The 27,364-nt window shown below is 43.6% G+C and overlaps 1 protein-coding gene and 1 long non-coding RNA gene across 7 annotated transcripts in view; one reads left to right on the top strand and one right to left on the bottom strand.

Annotated features, from left to right (window-relative positions):
- MAP3K13 (mitogen-activated protein kinase kinase kinase 13) overlaps nucleotides 1-22,961 on the top strand; it is a 201,166-nt gene extending 178,205 nt beyond the window's left edge. For 3 of the 6 annotated variants that reach the window (XM_016942453.4, XM_016942455.4, XM_016942454.4), the window contains 7 exons: nucleotides 1,666-1,775; nucleotides 3,867-3,983; nucleotides 4,949-5,086; nucleotides 11,111-11,897; nucleotides 15,447-15,517; nucleotides 18,340-18,637; nucleotides 20,468-22,961. In XM_016942453.4, the coding sequence (XP_016797942.2) occupies nucleotides 1,666-1,775; nucleotides 3,867-3,983; nucleotides 4,949-5,086; nucleotides 11,111-11,897; nucleotides 15,447-15,517; nucleotides 18,340-18,637; nucleotides 20,468-20,569 (1,623 nt within the window). In that variant the 3' untranslated portion in view covers nucleotides 20,570-22,961. Of the gene's footprint in view, nucleotides 1-1,665; nucleotides 1,776-3,866; nucleotides 3,984-4,948; nucleotides 5,087-11,110; nucleotides 11,898-15,446; nucleotides 15,518-18,339; nucleotides 18,638-20,467 lie in introns of those variants that run through there. The other 3 variants (XM_054681300.2, XM_063807403.1, XM_016942456.3) reach the window with 2 other exon arrangements.
- LOC134809627 (uncharacterized) lies at nucleotides 17,056-27,161 on the bottom strand. The gene is made up of 4 exons (XR_010155886.1): nucleotides 27,081-27,161; nucleotides 19,326-19,419; nucleotides 18,831-18,914; nucleotides 17,056-18,610 (listed from the first exon to the last, which is right to left on the bottom strand). It is a non-coding gene; the product is annotated as an uncharacterized LOC134809627 (long non-coding RNA).
- Between the last annotated feature and the right edge of the window lie 203 nt (nucleotides 27,162-27,364).

Consider the following 27,364-nt stretch of genomic DNA (forward strand, 5'->3'; position numbering starts at 1 on the left):
TTTTTTAATTTTAAAAATATATATAGGCAAGGATGTAGAGAAACTGGAACCCTTGTACACTGTTGGTGAGAATGCAAAATGGTGCAGCTAACATGGAAAACAATAGGGAGACTCCTCACCAAATTCAAAATGGAGCTATCTGACGATCTGGAGAGATACTTTTTAACATGAATCTAAAGGTAGTAGAATAATTTTAGGAGAAGATTATATAGATACATTTAGTTACAAATCTAGCCTTCACTGGAAATTATGTCTCACTGGCTTCTGGAGATGGAAGATAGTCTATACATAATATGAGGAAATTTATTTTCACTGTTTGTTTCTCTCTGTGGCCTATTGCCTGTAGGCCATATTCCAGTAGTGTTTTTTTTCTACCCCCTAAAATTTAGGTAAAATTAGCTTGAAATTTCATGCCCTGTGGAAAACTCAATGTCCTTTCTAATACTTCTGTACATTTCTGGGAGAGTGATAATTTCATGGCTGCTCTGCCTCTGCCTTCCTAAAATTCTTGGTCCCCACCCCTGCTGCCTTGTGGTTGTGCCTTTATCTTTGTCCCATATTGACCAAACATTCAATTCAGCACCTTTCTTTAAAAAACAAAACAGGGCCGGGTGCGGTGGCTCATGCCTGTAATCCCAGCACTTTGGGAGGCCAAACTGGGTGGATCATTTGAGGTCAGGAGTTCAAGACCAGCCTGGCCAACAAGGTGAAATCCCGCCTCTACTAAAAATACAAAAATTAGCCGGGTGTGGTGGCGCGTTCCTGTAATCCCAGCTACTCAGGAGGCTGAGGCAGGAGGATCACTTGAACCCGCGAGACAGAGGCTGCAGTGAGCCGAGATCACGCCACTGCACTCCAGCCTGGGTGACAGAGCGAGACTCCGTCTCAAAAATAACAATAAATAAATAAACAAAATTTTTTAAAGCAGTCATTCAAAGCCTAGGTGAATGTCAGAGACCTCACTGACAGTTTAGAAAATTTAAAGAAGTTTACATTTTGAACAACTTCAACCATGTATTAGACATCCATCCCTGCTCTAAAAATTTTGTCAAACTACTAAATTGCTTGGCCATACTCTCTCTTTCCTCCTCCTCCTTCTCTCCTTTCTGTTATTTCCCTCAACTCCAAATTCCCGTATAGCTTCTTATATTTCTATTCTAATTTCCTGCTGTTCATGCCTGTAGGGTCTTCTACTCTAGGTATTTTCTCAAGATACTTTCCCAAACAAAGCCTAGGAGGAATTCTGGGCCCAAAAAGATGTTCGTAATCTCACATGCACACATACGTTTCCATGTGGTTATCAGAGCTGTTTTTTTCTGGCCAGGCGATCTCAGCCACCATCTTGCCTTAAAGTGAACTCTTTTATTCCAAAAGTGATGGCCAGTATGCCGGCTGTGATGTTCCTCATAGCCAGTGCTGGAGGAAAACTTGGAAAAACACAGCATCATATATTGGAGTAGAAATATAGAAGTGGGCTGGGGCATGGAGATATAGTAGCAGGAGATATTTTGCTATTAATCAGATCATATTTATTGAACATCTCTTCTGAAAAAGGCTCTTCAGTAGAAGCACGCAGGGAAAAAAAAATCTTGTACGTGACTTTATGGATATATTCAGAGATTGAAACTCCTGGAATTTATCAAAATCGAATTTGTCCTTACCCAGGCTGAATGGAGAGAAGAAGTGAAAAAACATTTTGAGAAGATCAAAAGTGAAGGAACTTGTATACACCGGTTAGATGAAGAACTGATTCGAAGGCGCAGAGAAGAGCTCAGGTCAGCTCATCCCTCCTTCCCCACCTCCCTTCATCCCCAGGTCTTCAGATGTTAACAGGCACCCTTATCATAACCACCATTTCACTTTCCACACACCTTTCACCTCTGCTTTTTATTGTTATGCTCTTTAAAAGTTGCCCCAAAAGTTAGCCTTCCTTTGTATCTCTTTCCTATCCCTTCTTCCCAACTCCATTATCCTCTTTTATTAGGTCTCTGCAACAAAGATTCTTGAAACAATGCTATTTAATCATTCAGCCAGTGTCCTAGGTGCCATGCAATTCCAGAAATTTATAAGATTTAGTCCCTGGCTTCAAGATGCTTATAATCTATTAAGAGATATAAGGCCAGGTGCAGTGGCTCACACCTGTAATCCCAGCACTTTGGGAGGCCAAGGCAGGCAGGTCACTTGAGCCCAGGAGTTTGAGACCAGCCTGCCCAGCATGGCAAAACCCCACCTCTACTAAAAATACAAAAAATTAGCTGGGTGTGGTGGCGCACGATGCCTGTGATCCCAGCTATGCAGGAGACAGAGGCATGAGAATCACGTGAACCCAGGAGATGGAGGCTACAGTGAGCCCAGATTGTGCCACTGCACCCCAGCCTGGGTGACAGAGTGAGATTCTGTCTCAAAAAAAGAGAGAGAGATAAGACATGTTCATGAATAATCACTGATATGGTTTGGCTCTGTGTCTCCACCCAAATCTCACCTCATATTGTAACCCCCATAATCCCCATGTGTCAAGGACAGAACCAGGTGGAGGTAACTGGATCTTGGGGGCGGCTTCCCCCATGCTGTTTTTGTGATAATGTGTGAGTTCTCAGGAGATCTGATGGTTTTATAAACATCTGGCATTTCCCCTGCTTGCACTCAATCCATCCTGCCGCCCTGTGAAGGTGCCTGCTTCTCCTTTGCCTTCTGCCATGATTGTAAATTTCCTGAGGCCTTCCCAGCCATGCAGAACTGTGAGTTAATTAAATCTCTTTCCTTTATAAATTACCCAGTGTCCAGTATTTCTTCATAGCAGTGTGAGAACAGACTAAGACAATCACATCTGAGTCAGTTCCGAATGCTATAACGAACTTTAGACTGGATAATATATAAACAACAGAAATGTATTGGTCACAGTTCTGGAGCTGAGAAGTCTGTAATCAAGGTGCCAGCAGATTCAGAGTCTGGTGAGGGCCCGTTCTTCATACATGGCACCTTCTATGTGTCCTCACACCGCAGAAGGGCAAAAGGGCTCCCTCAAGTCTTTTTTATAAGGGGACTCATCTCATTGACAAGGGCAGAGCTCTCATGACCTAATCACCTCCTAAAGACCCCACCTATTTATTTATTTATTTTGAGATAGTCTCTCTCTGTCGCTTAGGCTGGAGTGCAGTGGCAACATCTCAGCTCACTGCAACCTCCACCTCCCAGGTTTAAGCGATTCTTCTGCCTCAGCCTCCTGAGTAGCTGTTGCAGGTGTGCTAACCATGCCGGGCTAATTTTTGTATTTTTAGTAGAGACAGGGTTTCACCATATTGCACAGGCTGGTCTTGAACTCCTGACCTCGTGATCCACCTGCCTCAGCCTCCCAAAATGCTGGGATTACAGGCATGAGCCACTGCATCTGGCCAACCCCACCTCTTAACATTATCATCTTGGGTGTTAGGTTTCAACATATAAATCTGGGGGGACACAAACATTCAGACCATACCAACCACTATATCACACAGGGTCTGGGCCGTGGCTAAGTGTAAATGAGTGATCATGGTGTTGGCTTTAACTGCATATTTCCATTAACATATGAGTCTATTCTACTGTATTCTTATTAAGATAGTGACAAATTATAGACAGATTTTTATCTGTGGCCCTCTTGGCTATTCTATATGGCTGATGGGCTCTTTAGGATAAACCGAGTGGAGAGCTTAGATTTCCCGCCTCCCGTTCCATTTTGTCTGAGTTACTGCACTGGACAAGGGAGGCTTAAACTAAGAGGGCCTTGGGCAAATGCTTTTGTGATCAATCATCCTGTTTCTTATTTCATCAAGCGGACTTTTTTCTCCCGAAGTTGGTTGGCTGGGCTGACCCTGTGTTTTCTCTGACAGGCATGCGCTGGATATTCGTGAACACTATGAGCGGAAGCTTGAGCGGGCGAATAATTTATACATGGAATTGAGTGCCATCATGCTGCAGCTAGAAATGCGGGAGAAGGAGCTCATTAAGTATGTATCCAGACCAGTGTCTGTCCTTACTGATTTGAGTCTGTCAATCAGCAGAAACATACTACCCTTCCATGTTGCTGCTACTCAGAACTGGCAGATATTTTATTCATTCACCCAACATTCCTTCCGGGATGTGCTATGCACAGGTCCCTGCCCCTGGCGAGGTATACAAATAAGTGGAGTTGCCACAGAGCAAGTTATAGGGGAACATGCACTTGGCAGTCATTTGCTGCAGAGGGAAGGGGTCCCCATTTCAAGAAGAGCACGGGGTGAAGACCGGGGAGCCGATTGCCCCCTGGGGAAATGTATTGGCTGCTGAAAGTGGTGTAAGGTACTCCTGATGGTGGCAAGAAAACCCTGGGAATCCTGACCAAATAAGCAGCTACTGAAAACAAGCAGGACTTCTGTCATTGTATTATGCTGGGGAAATGAAAGTGAGTGTTAGTGTCTCAGTGCATGAGCTGAAGAGCAGAATGAAGTCAGGTTAATTTGAATTTAGTATTTTCTTTTCTTTTTTTTTTTTTTTTTTTTTTTGAGATGGAGTCTTGCTCTGTCACCCAGGCTGGAGTGCAGTGACATGATCTCAGCTCACTGCAACCTCCGCCTCCCGGATTCAAGTGATTCTCCTGCCTCAGCCTCCTGAGTAGCTGAGACTACAGGTGCATGCCACCATGCCCAGCTAATTTTTGTATTTTTAGTAGAAATGGGATTTCACTATGTTGCCCAGGCTGGTCTCGAACTCCCAACCTCAGGTGATCCACCCACCTCGGCCTCCCAAAGTGCTGGGATTACATGCCTGAGCCACCGAGCCCGGCTGTTTGTTTGTTTTTTAAACCTGAATAGCAGTCTTGTTATTCAAATAGCTAAATGTGGCAGAATCTGTGGTAGAATTAGCCGGTGAAAATATTCTGCCTATCCTTTCTGTCTGCAATGACTGAGGTGTGGCTTTTGCCTTTATTCTGCAGGCGTGAGCAAGCAGTGGAAAAGAAGTATCCTGGGACCTACAAACGACACCCTGTTCGTCCAATCATCCATCCCAATGCCATGGAGAAACTCATGAAAAGGAAAGGAGTGCCTCACAAATCTGGGATGCAGACCAAACGGTGAGACACCTGTACAAACGCAGTATTCAGATAAATAGGGAAAGACCCACCCACAAATCCACTCTCACATGATGGCCGATGTGGCCTCTTCTTTAGCTCATCAGATGACTGTAGAGATACTCAGTACTCTAGATGAAACAGAGTAAGAAGGTGAGGGAGTATCACAAACTTTAGGAATCTAGCTTTTACATCTGTGGCATAAATATTTATTGTCTTAGCATGGAAAGAGAAATAAACTGGGGGCCAGACAGACCTGGATGCAAATCCTGGACCTGCCTTATAAGCTGTGTGAGTTGATCTCTGTCAACCCCAGTGTCCTCATGGATAAAATGGTATAATTACAGCACATGAGATTTCTTTTTATTTTTCTGACCTCTAGGACACAGAATTGGGTTAGTCATAATTCTTGATTTACAACACAATAGACCATGCATGGCTTACTTTTATTCACACATTTAGTTCGTTCTTTTTAATAATGTGGAAAGTACCTGCAAACTCACTGTATTAGTCCCTTCTTGCATTGCCATAAAGAAATACCTGACTGGGTGCGGTGGCTCACGCCTGTAATCCCAGCACTTTGGGAGGCCGAGGTGGGTGGATCACGAGGTCAGGAGATCAAGACCATCCTGGCCAACATGGTGAAACCCCATCTCTACTAAAAATACAAAAATTATCTGGGTGTGGTGGCGCGTGCCTGTAATCCCAGCTACTCGGGAGGCTGAGGCAGGAGAATCACTTGAACCAGGGAGTCGGAGGTTGCAGTGAGCTGAGATCACGCCACTGCACCCCAGTCTGGTGACAGAGCGAGACTCTGTCTCAAAAAAAAAAAAAAAAAAAGAAATACCTGAGACTGGGTAATTTATAAAGATAAAAGGTTTAATTGGCTCACGGTTCTGCAGGCTACACAGGAAGCATGACAGCTTCTGCTCAGCTTCTCGGGAGGCCTCAGGAAACTTATAATCATAGTGAAAAACAAAGGGGGAGCCAGCACTTCACATGGCTGGAATAGGAGGAAGAGAGAGCAAAGCAGGAGGTGCTACATTCCTTTAAATAACCAAATCTCATGAAAACTCATTCACTCACTATCATGAGAACAGCACCAAGGGGATGATGCTAAACCATTCATGAGAAACTGCCCCCATGATCCAATCACCCCCTCACCAGGCCCCACCTCCAACAGTAGGGATTACAATCCGACATGAGATTTGGGTGGGGACGTAGACTCAAACCATATCACTCATCATGGAAACAAAAGCAGGGGCTTTGATAATTACCTATATCTAACCATATGGGTTCCCTTCATTGTACCCTAGCATGGGAGTTTTGTGAAGTTTAAATAAGATAACATGTATAACATGTGAAATCATCTATCAAATCATAGGTGCTCGAAAAATGTATTTTGGGATAGTTTAAAAAAAGATTGCCCTTTCCCCTTTTTACTACATATTTGCCTTATATTAGTTTAATCTTGGAATTCTCTTCCTCTCATTTTTCCTTACCAAACTCTGTAGAGACTCATTCCTCAATAACAGAGGGTTGGCTCTCTCCTAGCTAAGTTAATGTAAAGGGAAGGAATGTCCCTAAACCTAGGGTATAGACCTAATAGTGAGATGTGAGCTAAATGCAGTAAGAATAGAGCTAATGAGAGAACACAAACCAAGAATGTATTATGACGCTATCAGAATGGCAGTCATTCTACCATAGCTGGACTAATAGGTACCTAACTTCTAATGACTAATTCCAATTTTGCTTTTACCTTCTGCCCCAACCATCTAATGGTCACAGACTAATTCCAATTTTGCTTTTACCTTCTGCCCCAACCATCTAATGGTCAAGTTCTGAGAAACTTTTTTCAGATTCCACCTGACACAATCCTTGGGGGTGGGGGAAATCCCAACACCCCTTTTCTTTTGTTGTACTAATTAGGGACAGAGTCTGCCCGATGGCTGCTCCCTGCCTTCTGCCTACAGTTAAAACTAAGAGCGCTGGGGGAGAAAATAGAACTATTTAACTTTTTCAAATATGAGCTCATGTTTGCTTTTATTTTGGCTATGAGAAATGTTTGAAAGAGTTTGACAACACAAGTAGATGCTTAGTCAATGAGCTAGCTGAACACGAGGAAGGCAACCTGCAAAGAGCTGTACTGTCAGCTGATTGTCCCTTGAAGGACTTCCGTTTCAGATGATTTGGACAGTCCAATGATTACCTAGTGAGAAGCCTGGAGACCTTGAAGGAAATTAGAGAGGAGAAACCATTCAACCATCCTTAAGCCCAGGTTTCAGTTTATGTTTAGTTAGACTAAAAAGAGTGTCAAGTTCAGTCATGGACATTTCCAGCCTGTCATAAGTGAGTACAGTCCAAAAAGATAGTCTAAATACCCTGTAATAATGAGACGCTTGAAATGGGGAAGAACTATGCCTTGGGGTCAACAGACTTGGGTTCAAGTTATGAGTTCTGCCACTTGCTGGCTTTGTGATGGATACAACCCAGCATAACCTCTGATCCTCAGTGCACTTCTCCATCAAATGGGTATTGTAATAGTAGGAACAAAGTGCTTTCTGCAGTACAAATTGGCCAGCTGACCACAGAATTTTGAATCTGGGACAGGAAGCTGCCAATAGCAGACAATACCCTACCCACCTTATCATAAACCCTTAATACCTGGAACTTCTATGCCAAGACAGGTCCTTAACTGTACTTTTCCTGTAAACGAAGAAAAACCCATCTCCTGCTGCCTGCTGCCTACTTATGAGCTGTGGCTGTTCAATGTGCGGCCTCACTTTAGCATCATCTGAGAGCTTGTTATACTTGCAGGCTCTTAGGCCCCACCCCAGACCTACTAAATCAAAGTCTTCGTGTTTAACAACCTCCCCGGGTGATTTGTATGTGCCTTCAAGTTTGAACTCTGACCTTCAATAAACCAGATTGAAAATTAGGAGAGACTTTTTGTCTGGATTCTACCACTAATGAGCTATGAGAGCATCAGCCATTTTGGCTGGGCTGTGAGCTCTTTGTCACATATGGTGAAGACAGGACTGTACCTGTGGTTTCCAAGCAAAGCCTGGAACACCCAAGGGCTTGTACAGAGGTTTCTCAGAGGCTATTGCAGGGGTAGGAAGGACAAGGAGGGGGAGCCTGGGAACTCTGCAGAGAAGGGCTGCTGCTCTCCACTTCAACCGGTTCCACTATACCTTTTTTATTTATTGCATTTCTCATAATAATTCGAGAGGATTCTGTTGTTAAAAACAAAAAAGTCTGGGCCCATCACCTGTAAAATTTCATGCTGACTTGTGTCTTTCTGGTCCAAAGAAGGGTAAGGCTACTCGCTGGTAGGAAGAAAGCAGTGGTTCTTCCTGGTAATCCTAGAGGCTCTGCCCTGAATCAGTTCATCAGTTTAGAAACCATTTATTGTTCACCTGCAGGCCTTGGAGTCAGTGTGGGCAAGGTGTAACTTCAGGCCTCTGATGTTCTTTTGCACATAATCTTCACAACTGGCCCAGTGAAGACTTGAAAACAGGACTGTGAAAGAACTCCCTCCCTTTAGGATCAAAGTGAAATGCCAGTGTCACTCCGCACTAGTCCGCCTCTTCCTGCTTCTACTCAACCTCCTGCTGAGCTCTGTCTTTCCTCCTTCTCTGACCCCTCCCTTCCTTTTCCTTCCTTCAAGCTTCTCTGAGTACTCACTATAAACAAGAGTCCTTGCTTTCTAGGGTGAGGTGTAGGATATAATACAGAAGGAATAACAGAAATCCTCTGTAAGTGGACATGTAGGTTGTTTCCAGCTTTTTGTTATTTCAAAAAATACTGGAACATAACATCATCAAACATGTATTTTGATGCACATATGAGGGGACTTCAAAAAGTTCACGGAAAATGTAATTATAAAAGATAACAATTAAAAATATAAACTTTACTTCTCAACATAAGCTCCATCAAGGTTAAGATAGTTTTGTAAGTGATGATATCAGCCATTTAATTCATCCCTAAAGAACTGAGGGTCCTGGAAATGTATCCATGTCAATACAGTCTTTTTACATTATTAACTAAAGAAAAAATGGATGCCCTTTAAAGGTATTTTCAGATTAGGAAACAAAAAGAAATGAGAAGGAGCCAAATCGGGACTGTAAGGTGGATGCTTAATGATCTCCCATAGAAACTCTTGAAAAATTGCCCTTGTTTGATGAGATGAATGAGCAGGAGCATTGTTATGGTGGAGAAGGACTCTCTGGTGAAGGTTTCCTGGATTTTTTTCTGCTAATGTTTTGGCTAACTTTCTAAAACACTCCTATAATAAGCAGATATTGTCATTCTTTGGCCCTCCAGAAAGTCAACAAGCAAAATGCTTTGAGCATCCCAAAAAAACTGTTGCCATGACCTTTGCTTTTTTTTTTTTTTTTTTTTTTGTAGAGATAGGATCTTGCTATGTTGCTCAGACTGGTCTCAAACTCCTGGCCTCAAGCAATCCTCCTATCTTGGCCCCCAGAGTGCTGGGATTACAGGTGTGAGCCTGTACCTGGACGACTTTTACTTTTTTTTTTTTTTGAGACGGAGTCTCACTCTTGTTACCCAGGCTGGAGTGCAGTGGCACGATCTCAGCTCACTGCAACTTCTGCCTCCTGGGTTCAAGTGATTCTCCTGCCTCAGCCCCCTGAGTAGCTGGGATTACAGGCACCCACCACCACGCCTGGCTAATTTTTGTATTTTTAGTAGAAATGGGGTTTCACCATGTTGGCCAGGCTAGTCTCGAACTCCTGACCTCAAGTGATCTACCTGCCTTGGCCTCCCAAAGTGCTGGGATTATAGGCGTGAGCCACCACACCCGGCCGACCTTTACTCCTGACCAGTCTGTTTTGACTGGACCAGTTCCACCTCTTGGTAGCCATTGCTTTAATTGTGCTTTGTCTTCAGGATCATACTGGTAGAGCTGTGTTTCATCTCCTGTTACAATTTCACTTATTCAAAGAGATGTTTGAAGATCTTGATCCCAAGTGTTTAAAATTTCTATTGAAAGTTCTGCTCTTGTATGCAGCTGATCTGAATGCAACAGTTTTGGTTCCCATTGAGTGGAAAGTTTGTTTTTCTATTAGAATTGTGTAAGCTGAGCCAAATGAGATGTCTATTGGGTTGGCTATTGTTTCTGCTGTTAATCATCAGTTCTCTTCAATTAGGGCATGAGTAAGATGAATTTTTTTCCTCACAAATTGATGTGGTTGGTCTGCTCCTGTGGGCTTCGTCTTCAACATCATCTCATCCCTTCTTTTTTTTTTTTTTTTTTTGAGACAGAGTCTCACTCTGTTGCCCAGGCTGGAGTAGTGTAGTGGCACCATCTCGGCTCACTGCAACCTCCGCCTCCCGGGTTCAAGCAATTCTCCTGCCTCAGCCTCCTGAGTAGCTGGGACTACAGGCATGCACCACCACGCCCGGCTAATTTTTGTATTTTTAGTAGAGACGGGGTTTCACCACGTTGGCCAGGATGGTCTCGATCTCTTGACCTCGTGATCCACCCTCCTTGGCCTCCCAAAGTGCTGGGATTACAGGCATTAGCCACCGCACCCGGCCCATCCCTTCTTAAAGAAGTTACCCATTTGTAAACTGCTGATTTCTTTGGGACATTGTCCCCATAAACGTTTCATAAAGCATCAATGTTTTCACCATTCTTCCACTTAAGCTTCACCACAAATTTGATGTTTGTTCTTTAATCGTAGCAGAATTCATGTTGCTCTGATAGGGGCTCTTTTCAAAGCGATTGTTCTTAGTGCCTCAATCTAGATCGTGCTTAGAGATGTTACCGATAAGTTGGTATGAGTTTATTTCCATGCAAAAAATTGTGAGATCCATGCATAGTTTCTTCATAATATGCATCTTCCATGAACATTTGGAAGACCCCTCATGCGTTATCTCTGTTGGATAAATCCTGATGACTGCTCATTCAAAGGCTCTGTGTATTGTAAGTCTTAGGATACATTTCCCCAAACTTGAATGTGTTTTCATGTGTTTCACATTAAACCTGTTCTTTCCTCCCAGGCCAGACTTGTTGAGATCAGAAGGGATCCCCACCACAGAAGTGGCTCCCACTGCATCCCCTTTGTCCGGAAGTCCCAAAATGTCCACCTCTAGCAGCAAGAGCCGATATCGAAGCAAACCACGCCACCGTCGAGGGAATAGCAGAGGCAGCCATAGTGACTTTGCTGCAATCTTGAAAAACCAGCCAGCCCAGGAAAATTCACCCCATCCCACTTACCTGCACCAAGCTCAATCCCAATACCCTTCTCTTCATCACCATAATTCTCTGCAGCAGCAATACCAGCAGTCCCCTCCTGCCATGTCCCAGAGTCACCATCCCAGACTCAATATACACGGACAGGACATTGCAACCTGCGCCAACAACCTGAGGTATTTTGGCCCAGCAGCAGCCCTGCGGAGCCCACTCAGCAACCATGCTCAGAGACAGCTGCCCGGCTCGAGCCCTGACCTCATCTCCACAGCCATGGCTGCAGACTGCTGGAGAAGTTCTGAGCCTGACAAGGGCCAAGCTGGTCCCTGGGGCTGTTGCCAGGCTGACCCTTATGACCCCTGCCTTCAGTGCAGGCCAGAACAGTATGGGTCCTTAGACATACCCTCTGCTGAGCCAGTGGGGAGGAGCCCTGACCTTTCCAAGTCACCAGCACATAATCCTCTCTTGGAAAACGCCCAGAGTTCTGAGAAAACGGAAGAAAATGAATTCAGCGGCTGTAGGTCTGAGTCATCCCTCGGCACCTCTCATCTCGTCACCCCTCCAGCGCTACCTCGAAAAACAAGGCCTCTGCAGAAGGTAAAGTGTAATGATGAGAGTGGCCTGCGTCACTGCCTTCAAAGAATGCCAGAGCCTGTCATGTTATACACATTAGAGAGCATATGTAAAAAGTATACATTTTGTAAAAGGACAAGATAACAGAAACATAAATAGAAATTTATTTTACTTTAAATTCGTTCTTTCCACACTGCTTAAGTGATAAACTACGGAATACACTTTAGGAACTACTGAACCAGAGGACTGAGTCAAGTGTATGTATAATAACTTATTTATAGATAACTATATACTGGGGATATGGGCTGCACATGGTGGCTCACACCTATAATCCCAGCACTTTGGGAGGCCAAAGCAGGAGGATCACTTGAGGTCAAGAGTTCGAGACCATCCTGGCCAACATGGTGAAACCCCGTCTCTACTAAAAAAATACAAAAATTAGCCAGGTGTGGTAGCACACACCTGTAATCCGAGCTACTCGGGAGACTGGGGCATGAGAATTGCTTGAACCTGGGAGGCGGAGGTTGCACTGAGCCGAGATCACGCCATTGCACTCCAGCCTGGGTGGTAGAGCGAGACTCTGTCTCAAAAAACAAACAAACAAAAAGACTATATAGTGGGGATATGTAATCAAAATAGTTTGGAAACTACTATGCTACAGCTCTAGTCCTGAGGGATATTATGGGAAGTAAAGAGCCTGTTATAGAGTAAGTTTAAGAAGCACAGTATTCTCTCATCCCCTCATACAGATTCCTAGGGCATATTAACAGTCCTCTGCTTTGAGAAATCCTGCAGTAAACTTGTTTAACCGAGCATTTCCCTCACCTATTTGAACATACAGCCTTTTTAAATTAACATCTATTAATCCCCTGTGGCACTAGCTTTCTTCACACTTTGGAAAACATTGCCTTAATTGACAGGCATCGTGACCCAGATAGTTCTTAATCATTGAAACCTGTTTCTCTCCTCCTTATCCACTGGCTGCCTGGGATTTGTTACCTGGGAAACAGACTACCATAGCAGGAGCCTAGGAGTCAGACAGACCTTACTTTAAAGCCAGGCTCTTGGCCAGGTGCGGTGGCTCATGCTTGTAATGCCAGCACTTTGGAAGGCCGAGGCAGGTGGATCATGAGGTCAGGAGTTCAAGACCAGCCTGGCCAGCATGGTGAAACCCTATCTCTACCAAAAATACAAAAATTAGCCAGGCGTGGTGGCAGGCACCTGTAATCCCAGCTACTCAGGAGGCTGAGGCAGAGAATAGCTTGAACCTGGGAGGTGGAGGCTGCAGTGAGCCGAGATCCCGCCACTGCACTCCAGCCTGGGTGACAGTGTGAGACCCCCATCTCAAAAAAAAAAAAAAAAAGGCCACGCTATTCCATTTAGTACCTCTATGGACCTCAGTTTCCTTGTCTATAAAATGGGCCTAATATTGGACTCTGCCTCATCAGTTGATATAAAGACTACATGCATAAATACATATAAAGCATTTAGAACAGGGCCTGGAACGTAGCACTTTTCCAAAAGTATTAGCTCTTCTTGCTATGAGTCAAAAAATAAGATTATGTATGAAAAATGTTTACAACATGGTAGACACCCACCCAATTCTAAGTATGGTTTCATCTCATCATCATTGTTCACCAGGAATTTAGCTGAAGGAATGAAAGGGTATAAAATGTAATGAGTATGTTTGGTCAACTAGGCATTGAGTAGAAAAGAAGCTGAAGCTGAGGGCTGTCATCTGGAAACTGCGTTTCCCCCTCCACCTACATTGCTGCTCCTATACTGATTAAGCAGTCCCAGGGATTAAATTGTGTTTCAGGGGGTGGCCGCGGTGGCTCACACCTGTAATCCCAGCACTTTGGGAGGCCAAGGCGGGTGGATCACCTGAGGTCAGGAGTTCGAGACCAGCCTGGCCAATATGGGAAACCCTGTCTCTACTAAAAATACAAAAATTAGCCGGGCATGGTGGTGCACTCCTGTAATCCCAGGTACTCGGGAGGCTGAGGCAGGAGAATCACTTGAACCCAGGAGGCAGAGGTTGCAGTGAGCCAAGATTGCACCACTGCACTCCAGCCTGGGCAATAGAGCAAGACTCTGTCTCAATAAATAAATAAATACATAAAATTGTGTTTCAGCTGGTACAGTTGATTTGGGCCGATCCATTCTCTCCTCCTCCAACTCCGATGGCCAGTAACTTGTATTTTTTGATAACTTCTTTATTAAGATATAATTTGCATACCATACAGTCCTCCCATTTAAAGTGTATAGTTCAATGCTTTTTATCCACAGAGCTGTGTAACTATCACCACGACCAATTTTACAACACTTTTATCACCCCAGAAACAAACCCCACACCCTTTAGCAGTCACCCCATTCCCCAGGCTCCCCCAAATAACATGTATCTTTGAACCTTTCTCATGCCATTGTGATACCATCATTGGGTCGTTAGGCCATAGAACACACACCTTGTACATTTGGCTTCATTGGAACCTCACTCCCACAGAGCAGCTCAACTTTTCTTTACCAAAACATAGTCCCACAGGTCCTCCTAGGGTAAACTGCTCATCTCAGCAGTCAGGATAACTTCATCTCTGTCTTTCCTATTTTAAAAAAAAAAAAAAAAAAGCATATCAGAATACAAATGAGTAAGATTCATGATATTTTAGAACTGACTTTTTAAAAGGTAAATTATTCTCAATATTTGGTACAGTTCCTTGGACCCAATTACCCACCTTACAAGCGATTGGGTAATCCAGCGTATCATGATGCTGTGGTTAAGGACAGTTGATCTTAAGTGTGGCTGCTCCTATGCCCTTGGTGTGAGATGAGTTCTCTATAAAGGAAGATCACCTCAGTCAGGACACTTACCCCGCCTTCCAGATCAACCATGGAGCCCCAGCAATCACAGGGACTCAGGTGTCCCAGCCAGAGCTCCCTTATTGCTGCCAACATGCTGACTCAATAAAAATGCATTAAGCACCTTCTTTTAATTGACAAACAATAATTATATATATTTAGAGGGATAACACCAATTTTGTATGCAGTATTGTATTAATGGAGTGAGGCATACAGTACAAACAGGATATAGTCTGACCCTCAAAAATGTCTATCTAACTACATAATATTAGTGAAAAAGGGATTGGTATATAAAAAGGGAAAAAGTAATTGTTCGGCTTTGAGGGTTTCAAAGATCAATTCTATAACAGAGCCTGGAACCACTAGTGACAATGATTACAAGAGACTGACCCCAAATCCAAGACCTCCTCTCCAACTTCCCTCTCCATCACTTACCTCTGGACACTTGAATAGAGCCATCACCTCTCTGAGGACAAAGAAAATTTCACTCAGTTCTACACGTCTTCCAGCATCTCATGCAGGCCCGCCATCATAGGTACCCTGGAAAAGTTACTAAATGAATAATGAGGACATGTATGTTAAAGATGACATTCAGCAAGCTACTACTAAATGCATGACTTTTGATGATAATTACATTTTTTACGGGTAGTGGGGATGGGGTGAGAGAGACAGAGTGACACTAAAATAAATAAAACTCTTAATCCTTGTTCTCCTCAGAGTGGAGATGACTCCTCAGAAGAGGAAGAAGGGGAAGTAGATAGTGAAGTTGAATTTCCACGAAGACAGAGGTAAAACCAACAAATGCACACGATTGCTTTTAGTGGAATGGGGAAAAAAAATCCTAAGTTTGCCACACCTGCTCTTCAACCACAGGTGATTCCCTGGCAGCCACCTTATAGGGAACTTTGAACTCACTGTGTTCATGTTTTCCTGTTGCTACATTTTGGCAGTTGTTCGTGCACAGCAGATCCTAGTTCATTAGCATTCATTTTACAGCAACTTCATGATGAGGAGCATGAATACAGATTCAAGGTTACAACTGAGAATACAGTGGGCAGTTTGTGACAGATGGCCACGCTGTTTTATGGGTAATTGTGTTGGTTTCTAGTGTGCCTTCCTGTGTTGGTCTGCTCAGGCTTCTGTAACAAACTGGATGCTTAAACAACAGAAATTGATTTCTCACAATTCTGGAGCTGGGGAAGTTCAAGATCAAGGTTCTAGCTGACTCAGTTCCTGATGAGGGCTCTCCTACTGGCTTGCAGACAGCCACCTTCTTGCTGTTTCCTCACATGGCAGAGAGAGATCTTCCTTCTTTTAAAAGGTCACAGTCTTATTGGATTAGGGGCCCACTCTTATGACCTCATTTAATATTAATGACCTCCTAAAGACCCTATCTAGAGGGTCTATCTAGATACAATTATATTGGAGTTTAGAGCTTCAACCGATGGATTTGGGAGGAAGGCAATTCAGTCCATAGCATTCCCCATGCCTTAGATTTTATACCTCAAGTTAAATATGATTAGATAAGTTGAATCCACCTTCAACCCAGCCTTAGAAATAGCTTCTTGCTTAGATAGCGATAATAATATTCCTGCTAGGAGTCAATAAGGGCCATCTCCCCTTACTTCTAGAATAAAAGCTGCCTCTAATGTAGAGGAGAAGATAGTTTTCCTACCAAGAGGTCTTTTTCTGCTAATAGACATTCTGTTCTTGAAGAGTAATGCTCTAAGAAGTCTCCCCAGGAAGGTTTGTGTACCTGCCTGGAAACAGGAATTCCCTACAAACCAAAGGACTCCTGGCCCTTTGATAAGTTATATTCTGGATCCCCGCATTACACACAAAATTGAAATCTGTTCTCATTCCCTGCTATTCCTGGACTCTTTATGACCTCTTCTTATATATCCATGATCTGCCCCCCTGACCCCCAACCAACTCACCCCATCACCTGTCCTGGGCATCAGCCAGGCCTAGGTCATATGGCATAAAATCTCTTTGTACTAGGCCGGGTGCCGTGGCTCACACCTCTAAACCCAGCACTTTGGGAGGCTGAATCGGGAGTTCAAGACCAGCCTGGCCAACAAGGCGAAACCCCGTCTCTACTAAAAATAAAAAAATTAGCCAGGCATGGTGGGGCATGCCTGTAGTCCCAGCTACTCAGAAGGCTGAGGCAGGAGAATTGCTTGAACCCAGGAGGCACAGGTTGCAATGAGGCGAGATGGCACCACTGCACTCCAGCCTGGGCGACAGAGTGAGACTCTGTCTCAAAAAAAAAAAAAGAAAAAAACAAAACTCTTTATACTAAGAAATACAGAAAGATCAGACAATGGCAAAAGAAAAAGGAAGTCTTTATTATTTGTTTTCTTATGTTTTTTTAAGCCAGTGTAAGCTAGTAACATCCTTATTTACTAAGCTGCTTATAAACAACGGGAAGGAACTGAGGAACTTTTGCAAGTTATCTCCCCAGAAGCATTGGCTCATCAGAGCCAAACTCAGATGTTAACTGGAATGAGCTACTAACTAGCTGGGCAGTACCCACAGCTGCAGAGTGAATGTTCCTTCCAAGCTCATTTCTGTTGAAGGTTGGTCAACAGAGGTAGTGAAAGCACTTGGGCCTCCAGGGCCACCATGCCCAGTGGACACTGGGCTCTGGGAAATGAAGCTGGGGTGGATTGACAGGGAGGTGAGGGATGGAGGTTAGAGAAGGACACTGATCAAAGTGTGTGTAGACCCAGCCCAAGCCTCAGCTCTGCCTTTTCTCATGGTGTGGCCTTAAACAAGTCACTTCCCTTCTCTGGCTCCAGTTTTCTCATCTGGGAAATGAGTTAGTCCAGAAATTCTCCAAAGTCTCTTTCACCTGTGAGAATCTATGACTCTCTAAATAAGAGGCATAATTTCAATTTGGACATTCCATACTATGCATACATGTACATAACGTGATTAGACAAGCTGATTTTTTTCAAAGGCCAGTCATAGCCATCAGCTTGGAGTGTAGTGTTTAGTCACATAAATATATAAACCAAATGAAAGGGGAAATTAAAATTTCCTTCTTGTGTTAGTCACCTTGGGCTGCCATAACAAAATACTACAGATTGGATGGCTTAAACAACAGGAACTTATTTCTCAAGTTCTGGAGCTGGGGAAGTCCAAGATCAAGGTGTCAGCAGATTCAGTTTCTGGTGAGGGTTCTCTTCCTGCCTTGCAGACAGCCACCTTCTCTGTTTCCTCACATGGTCTTTGCCCTGCACATGAATGTTGAAAAAAGGTGGGAGGGAGGAATGGAGAGAATCTCTTCCTCTTTTTATAAGGCCGCCAATCCTATTTGATTAGGACCCCACCCTTATGATCCATTTAACTTTATTTACCTCCTAAAAGCCCTATCTCCAAATACAGTCGCACTGGTATTAGGGCCTCAACATGGAATTTCATGGGGGATAAAATTCAGTCTATTGCCTTAATGTTAAAAGTTAAATAGTTTCTACCTATCTTGATTTCTTAGGCCTCCTTGATGGCAGGGAAAAAACTAGATTATCTCTACCACTACTATGAGTGACAGATAAGGAAAGAAAAGCAGTTCCTCTGACTAAGTTCTCCTGGTTCTTCTTGGTTCTAGGCCCCATCGCTGTATCAGCAGCTGCCAGTCATATTCAACCTTTAGCTCTGAGAATTTCTCTGTGTCCGATGGAGAAGAGGGAAATACCAGTGACCACTCAAACAGTCCCGATGAGTTAGCTGATAAACTTGAAGACTGCTTCTCAGAGAAGCTAGACGACCTGCTGTCCCAGACGCCAGAGATTCCCATTGACATATCCTCACACTCGGATGGGCTCTCTGACAAGGAGTGTGCCGTGCGCCGTGTGAAGACTCAGATGTCTCTGGGCAAGCTGTGTGTGGAGGAACGTGGCTATGAGGTGGGGGCTTCTCCCTTCTCCTCCCATCACTGTTCCCTTTTTTGCTCTTTGGGGTTCAAGTCTCTAGGGCCTTTACAATTTTCATTTAATAATAAGATACAACAGTGGCCTTGTATTAGTCTGTTTTCACACTGCTATAAAGAACTACCCGAGACTGGGTAATTTATGAAGAAAAGAGGTTTAATTGACTCACAGTTCCACAAGCTGTACAGGAAGCACGGCTGGGAGACCTCAGGAAACACAATCATGGCAGAAGGTGATGAGGAAGCAAGCATGTCTTCACATGGTGGTAGGAGAGAGAAAGCAAAGGGGAAAGTGCCACCCACTTTGAAACCATCAGATCTCATGAGAACTCACTCACTATCATGAGAATAGCAAGGGGGAAATCCACTCCCATGATCTAGTCACCTCCCACCAGGTGCCTCCCCCAACATTGGGAATTGCAATTCAACATGAGATTTGGGTGGGGACACAGAGCCAAACCATATCAGGCCTCCAAGAAGTAAGTAGACGTACAGAGATCAACAGAGCTCCCAGAAATGAGGGCAGTTTCTCCCAAATGACACACACACATTGAACTGCTCAGGAACCCTTCATGTCAAGATTTAACTCAAACATCACCTCCTCCCACTCCTATCTCCCAACATGGTTAAAGGTCTGAGCCCAGGTCAGGTGTGGTAGCTCATACCTGCAATCCCAGCACTTTGGGAGGCTGAGGCAGGAGGATCACTTTAGGGTCAGGAGTTCAAGATCAGTCTGAGCAACATAGCAAGACCTTGCCTCTACAAAACAAAAAAAAAAATTAATTAGCTGAGTTTGATGGTACATGCCTGCAGTCCCAGCTACTCGGGAGGCTTGAGGTGGAAGGTTCTCTTAAGCCCAGGAGTTTGAGGCTGCAGTGAGCTATGATCACACCACTGCACTCCAGCCTGAGCAACAGTGAGACCCTGTCTCTGAAAAAAAAAAAAAATTATTTTAAAGGTCTGAGCTTCCCCCCTCCATACCCTGACTCTTCCCTGGATGATGCCATCATAGGACATATAGCACTTTATTTCATATTCAGGACTGCCTTTGGAGAGGCAGGCTAGCATAGTGGTTGTAAGTGTAAAGCCTGGAATCTGACTGCCTGAATGCAAATCGTAGCATTCCACTTACTGTGGGACCCTGGCAAGCCACTTAACCTCTCTGTAAAATGAGGATGATAATAGCATGTGTCTCATAGTGTTATCATGAGGACTAAATGGATTAACAGATGTATTAATAAAGTACTTACCACCGGGCGCAGTGGCTCATGCCTGTAATCCCAGCACTTTGGGAGGCCAAGGCAGATGGATCACAAGGTCAGGAGATCAAGACCATCCTGGCTAACACAGTGAAACCCTGTCTCTACTAAAAATACAAAAAATTATCCGGGCATGGTGGCAGGCACCTGTAGGCCCAGCCGCTCAGGAGGCTGAGGCAGGAGAATCGCTTGAATCCGGGAGGCGGAGGTTGCAGTGAGCCAAGATCGTGCCACTGCACTCCAGCCTGGGCGACAGAGTGAGACTCCATCTCTAAATAAATAAATAAGTAAAGTACTTACAACAGTGCCTGGAGCATAGTAAACACTATATAAGTGGTTGTGTGGTGGGCACTGTTTTTATTGTCGTAGCAATCACAATCATCATGTGTTTTCTTTCTCCATAAGCCCCACAAGGACAGGACCTGGTCTCGTTTACCTTTGTAGCCCCCTTACCAAGCACAGTGCCTGTTGTGTGGGAGGTGTTTCACATATATTTACTGAGTGATTATAGAAATGAATTAACGTTTTATTTTGTCTTGCCTTTGCAGAACCCCATGCAGTTTGAAGAATCGGACTGTGACTCTTCAGATGGGGAGTGTTCTGATGCCACAGTTAGGACCAATAAACACTACAGCTCTGCTACCTGGTAATGAAGGAATACACATCCTGAAGATCTCGTGACTATACTGGCATTTCAGATCCACCCCACCCCCAGACTCATCCCACTCTCTCCCAGCATTTTGTCTGGGAAGAGAGACTACCCCATCTTTACCACCCCCTAGAAATGAGCTGCAATAACAGGAACATGAGACTTCGCAAATCTCTGGAAAATAATATCCAAATGAAATTAAGTCTCACTGAACATTTCAATCAAGAATGGCAGGGATCTATTTTATTGAATATTCTAGCTACTGTAACATTGATATTTATTTTTGTTTGACATTTTAACACTTTGTACTGCAAAGAGTGAACTATGTATGAGATAGAGAGACAATAATTTCTTGCAAAAAAAAAAAAGAGATGAAAGAACAGAAAAAAAGAAATAAGTGGAATTTAAGAGCAACATCCTTGGGAATTTGTGGGGCCGGGAGGTATTATTGCTGCTTGAACAGGGGACCAGGTCTTTTGGCCGTAAGTGACTAAAGAAGAGCCAGAGCAAGACATTGAACATTTTAGAACACAAAGAACAGCAAAAGAAAAGCAATTCCAGGCAACTTGTGAACAGACCATATTCACTTCAACCAGCTTGTCCAGGTGGCTTACGGAAATGACCTAGAAAAGTCTGGTGACCAGATACTTGCACCCAACGTCTTCAAGGGCGTGTGCTTCCTCTAGGAGGGAAAAACAGACAAACAAACAAACCTGTGTATGTGGAAGCTGGTTTCATTTTTAAATGTTTAAGCAGCAGTTGGTAGTGAGGTTTACAGATAGTGTCAAATCTTGTTTTTGGCAAATACGTCCCTTTTTAGTGCTGTCACTGTCATTACCTTGGCAAATGTGCTACCTTGACCCAACGTGTTGATCTTTCATACTCAAGTGCCATTTCCTTGTAGCTCATTTCCTTTCTGCCTGCTGACCACTTCCTGTAGGAACAAAGGTTGGGGGGCAGTACTGAGGAGGAGAAAAGGGTAAGAGAGGAAGAACATCTACAGTGGTGTTAGGAAAACGAACGTGCAATTTATAAAACTCCATTCTCAGGATCACTCAGTTCAGCTACGAGGAGAAGATGGAATCACCCCTCTCTGGAGCCAGGTTGCTTGTCTACTTGAGTCATATTGATTCAAGCAGGAGAACAGACTTTGAAGGCAGCTAGGATGTATGTGTGTCTATACAATGTCTGAGCCCAAACCATCCCTTTGTTTTTATTCACTAACTCATTCTATCTTAGAAGTTCTTTTTTTTTTTTTTTTTGGTTTGTTGGGTTTTTTTTGTTTTTGTTTTTGTTTTTGTTTTTCGACAGAGTTTTGCTCTTTTTGCCCAGGCTAGAGTGCAATGGCACAATCTCGGTTCACTGCAACCTCCACCTCCCAGGTTCAAGCTATTCTCCTGCCTCAGCCTCCCGAGTAGCTGGGATTACAGGCGCCCGCAACCACGCCTGGCTAATTTTGTATTTTTAGTAGACACGGGGTTTCACCATGTTGGCCAGGCTTGTCTCAAACTCCTGACCTCAGGTGATCCGCCTGCCTCGGCCTCCCAAAGTGCTGGGATTACAGGCATGAGCCACTGTGCCCGGCCTATCTTAGAAGTCTTAATGATTGGCTACCACTGTCAGAATAAAGGCAAAAACAAGCAGCTTGCAAAAGGCAACTCCTCTCCCAGCACAATAGCATTTTTGTTCAATGCTACTTGTAAAATATCTTTTACTTCACTCCAAATCAATGCAGTTTTAAATAACTGGATTTGAACATTTGTGGAAAGAACAAGGGATGCTGAGCAGGGATAGGAAAGATTTTTACATTGCCAAAAGCATGAGGTCCTGCCTGTCTCCAGGGTCATGGGCTCTGAAAAGCATTCCAAGGTACTTCATGGTGCCTTGGCCTTAAGGAAAATTTTTTTTAGAATTTTATGTACAAATAGGTGTTGACCTAGTACCTGTCCCTGTCTCCAAGATAGATTACGTCAAACAACCTCTCTAGATTCACTGGACTCTTTGACACTGCATCATGTTGGACGTTAGGAAATACTTGCACAGACAGCTGTTAAACCATTTCCAATGCACATGAAAATGTTGCCGCTCCTCTGGGTTTTACTGATTGCATCAGCCAAAAAGGAAAGGCAGGAGGGAATTTAGAGTTCCTTTTGCTTGTTTGATCCATTTGTTTACACTTTATGTTGATACATTGATTTAAAATGTAGTGTCTGTGATTTATAGCTCTTAGGATGAAGGAAAATGTTTAATTTATACAAAGAACAGTATTGTTTGCATTAAATTATTCCATTTTGTAAAAATTCTGTAGCTGGACTACATGAAAGATCTTAAGTTATGGCATTATTATCATTGTTATTTTATTTTATAATATTATCATTCTCACTTTCTGTCGATCAGAAGGTGTGATTTATGATGTGGCACAATGGTTGTGTTTATTGCTAACCAGGAATTATTATGGATTTTATGATTTTAATGAAGGAATGAAAATGGAACTCCCATTTGGGAGCTCCCTGGTATTGATCTTAGCTGTGTTCCCTAATTTTCTGTGTACAACAATCATCTGAGGACGCATGTTCTGCCCTGAAGCCCAATGGATACATTGTGATTTTGACTTGATCATGAAAGCTCCTGGGTGGGCCGATGACCCCCAGGATGTCAAATAGTGGATGGACATATAGTTAAAAAGCTGTAAACTTTCTAAAGTTTCTTAGGAAATAAATTCATGGGACTATATTAGAAATAAAAAGAGAATGATTTAATGTCCTGAGAGGAACAGACCTAGAGGGTTTCCGCACAGGGCTCATGGATTTGTTTCAAGAATTGACAACATAGTTTGCAATCTCCTTCCTGCCAGACCCCTTTGTTCTCCCACCTTTATTCTCCTAGTGGGGAGTAGCAGGGAGACTAAAAAAAGAAATGGTATACAGTAGTCCCCTCTTACCCATGGCTTCATTTTTCATGGTTTCAGTTACGCTCAACGGCAGTCCAAAAATATTTGATGGAACATTCCAGAAATAAACAATTCATAAATTTCAATTGCACGGCATTCTGAGGAGCATGATGAGATCTTGCCCCTTGCTGCCCTGGATGTGATCCTCCCTCTGTCCAGCATATTCATGCTGCTCATCCGTTAGTCACTTAGTAGCAGTCTTGGTGATCAGATCGACTGTCTTGGTTATCAGATGACTGTATCGCAGTGCTTATGTTCAAGTACCCCTATTTAATTAATAATAGCCCCAAAGGGCAAGAGTGCTGTGCCTAATTTACAAATTAAATTTTATCATAGATATGTAAGTATAGAAAAAAAAACATAGTATATATAGGGTTTGGTACTATCAGAGTTTTTAGGCATCTACTGGGGGTCTTGGAATGTATCCCCCAGAGATAAGGGAGGACTACTGTATATACACGTAGGGCATGACATAAAATGCCTAACTGTGATGTCATCCTAGAACAAGACTAAAGAACTTCTTTAAGAAGGAGGCCTGGTCACTTAGAGGACCAACGACTGGAAAAAAAATCTTGAAAGGCTATATTTTCCATCCTCTTGACTCCAGATCTCACTGTACTGTAAATCTCTCTGGTTCGTTATTCCTTGGAACAGAGATGCTACAACTCTATGTCTTCTTTCTATCCAACATAAAACACTGGCAGTTTTGTCCAATTCTTGCCCACCTTTAGTGGCAACAGAGAAACATGAGGGTCAGCTTTTATCTTACATCTTTCAGTGATGGTCTTCCTAGAAAACCTACCCCTGATACCTCGTAATTTTGATCAGTTTTTTTGAATTCTCATCTTGATTATCTGTTACGCTATTGTCATCATACAGCTTATGTGGATTAACTGTTATGAGTATGTTAGGGTAGTACGTAGTGGCTGAATCTCAGTCATTCATTGTATAGTCGAGAGTTGAATAAAGTCCATATTGAACCATTTTTTTTTAAGTAGAATTGACTAGAGCTTTCAGAGGAGAATAAGGTCCTTAGTGGAGGTTAAAAAGGGAAATACCTTTTCTAGCCCAGCCTGGTCCTCCGCTGCCTGCCTTGTGATAACCGGGAAAATCTTGAATCGATGTATGTTTCTTTGAGAATGACTCCACAGTCATCTGAAGAGTGTTGAATCAAGAGCTCAGGGAAGTTATGAGCTAATTCTTCAGTCCTGACAAGTGTGTTACAACAGTGCTTCCAGGAACCTCACAAGACTGTGATTTCAAGCTGCTTCATTGATGGAAAGTTTCACCATCTTGGGATGAATGTCCATGTTCCGTTAGTGTCTGTTTTTGACTGACTGCAAGATGATGAGTTTTAATTTGGGTTGCAGATGAGCATTTGGTTCTGATTTTCATCTATTTCAAGATCATATCCTCTGGATAACAGTTCCTTTTAAAATTGCTTTGCAGAGGGGCTAAGCCTGCATCTACTTTGAAATTATAATGGACCTTACCACCACTTAAGTTTAGACCTGTTTGCAAGATGGTGGGGAGCTCCTACTGAGAAAGATGAAGATGCTAGCTCTATTGTAAACTAGCATCTTCATCTAGCTACTTGAAGTTGAGATGCTATATTTTAAAATGTTGGCATCAAACAAATCTATCCTTCTAGAAGTAAAGACATTTTGAGTAGGATTTAGTAAGTACTGGACATCTCCTGTAGAGCTTCATCATGCTAAATTATTCCCCTCTCCTTTTCTAAGTAATAGATGTGCTTGGGTTTGGGATTTACCTGGCACCAACCCAGACTTTTTTTGGGGGGGGTGAGGGCGCAGGATCTCACTCTGTCACCAGGTTGGAGTACAATGGCATGATTATGGCTCACTGCAGCCTCAACCTCCTGGGCTCAAGTGATCCTCCCACTTAAGCCTCCTGAGTAGCTGGGACCACAGGTGTGTGCCACCATGCACAACAATTTTTTTTTTTTTTGTAGAGATGGGCGTCTCCCTGTGTTGCCCAGGCTGGTATCGAACTCTGGGCTCTAGCGATCCTCCTGCTTTGGCCTCCCAAAGTACTGGGATTACAAACGTGAGCTGCCATGCCCAGCCTCCAGACTATTTTAAGTGCCCTCTCCCACTGTGGAACATTGGCATCCTTTAAGAATAAATGCATCCTTTTTGATCAAATGATTTACTCTTTTTTTCTTCAATGTCCTCATGTCTCAATTTTTTTTTCCTTTTCTTAAAACAGTCCCACTTGAACTTCCTGGAACTGAATTCTCCAGAACATAATATTTATAATCCATAGAATTCCTGCCCTGCTCTGCAGTAGAGTGTGCTGTTTTGTTTTCCCACTGAGCCAGAAGCCAAAATATTATACTCCCACTTACCACCGTCTACCACCTCCAAGACCAAGACCAACCTTATGTATTGAGCATCGTATCTTTCCTACTGAGCCTAGACACAGCCTCAGAACCTCTCAACATAGCACTTGGAGCAACAATTGCCGCTTGATTGGAATTGCCATTTGAGCTTGAGTTAGCCCCAATGGCAGAACGACAGGCTCGCACTAGTGTCCACCTGTGACTGTCAGGGGCGGTACCACAGAAAGGGGAAAGGCCACTTGCCTCTACCCACTGCCCTTTTGGACAACAATTCCAATTGAAGGAACACCAATCACTGATGGATCCCATTCCAAAATGTCTCTTCATTCACATCATTTAATTCTGTTGAATGAATATGTTCCTCCCTCACCTTTTATAAACAGAAAATTAATATAAGTCCCAGTTACTTGCTTCTTAGACTCTGTGAGACTCATGTACCAAAACAATGTGACATTCTTTTCGAGACTTTGACTTGTACTGTCAGTATGAATTTAGTGCCTTTCCAGGCAGCAAAATGTTTCTTCTTTGCTGATTTCATAGGACAAATATCCTAGGATACTCACACCACCAGTGTCACCAACCTCACAGACTGGCACATTAGAATCATATTAATCTGCTTGTTTGCATGTTACAACTGATACTGCAAAAGCCTATTCAAGTCGGACTGAACTAGGCTAAGCGGAGGACCCTTGTGGAACCTGGAGCATTTCTCAGGGACAGGTGGCTAAAGAGGGGAGCTCTAAAATCACTGCTCTGAGAAACAGGAGGTGGGTTAAGGCTTTTGTTAACTGTCATGTGGCCAGGGTACGATGGCAGGACTTCACAGAGCAGAGCCCTAAGCAGATGGCAAGGCCACTGTAAGGAAGCTCCCGGCAGCATCCCAGGTCTGCTCTCCAGAGCCACTTCACAGCACTCAGGGATCGCTGGCTCCCGGCCCCAGGCTGCTGTCCAGTGACCAGGTGGACAGGGTCCTCCAGTGACTGCAGGCCAAGGGAACCCCAGCCAGCATGTGCAAGCTACTAGGAAGATGTCCCATCTTGCCCATATCACCCCAGTGGCTCTTCACCTTCAGAGTGACCACTTCCCAGACTCTGGAAGTGGGAAGACCCTCTTTGACGCTTTATTAATTTGAGCTCCTATCAACTTGGAGCAAATGAATTTCTCTTTTGTGGTTTTAAGTCTCCAAATGAACCCCCTTACCTGGCTCCCCTCTGGTCTCCTGTACTGTCAGTCCCCAGCTCCCAGTGTTGTTTTCTGATGCCAGCTCCCTCTCTGTATTGAACAGCAATGGGAACAAGAATGACTATCAAAGCAAACAAATGCATGGAATTAAACAAAAAGTGTACTTCACTGTTTTCTAGTCCTGTCTTTTTCTAAATGTACTGTTTGTGCCCTGAGAGCTGCCTTAATAATCTCAGCATTTGTCAGAACTTGAGGGAAAGGAAGACTTTCCATGACTGGGTTTCCTGCAGCCACAAAAAGCA

This window comes from Pan troglodytes, chromosome 2, assembly GCF_028858775.2.
Source record: "Pan troglodytes isolate AG18354 chromosome 2, NHGRI_mPanTro3-v2.0_pri, whole genome shotgun sequence".
Taxonomy (NCBI): Eukaryota; Metazoa; Chordata; class Mammalia; order Primates; family Hominidae; genus Pan; species Pan troglodytes.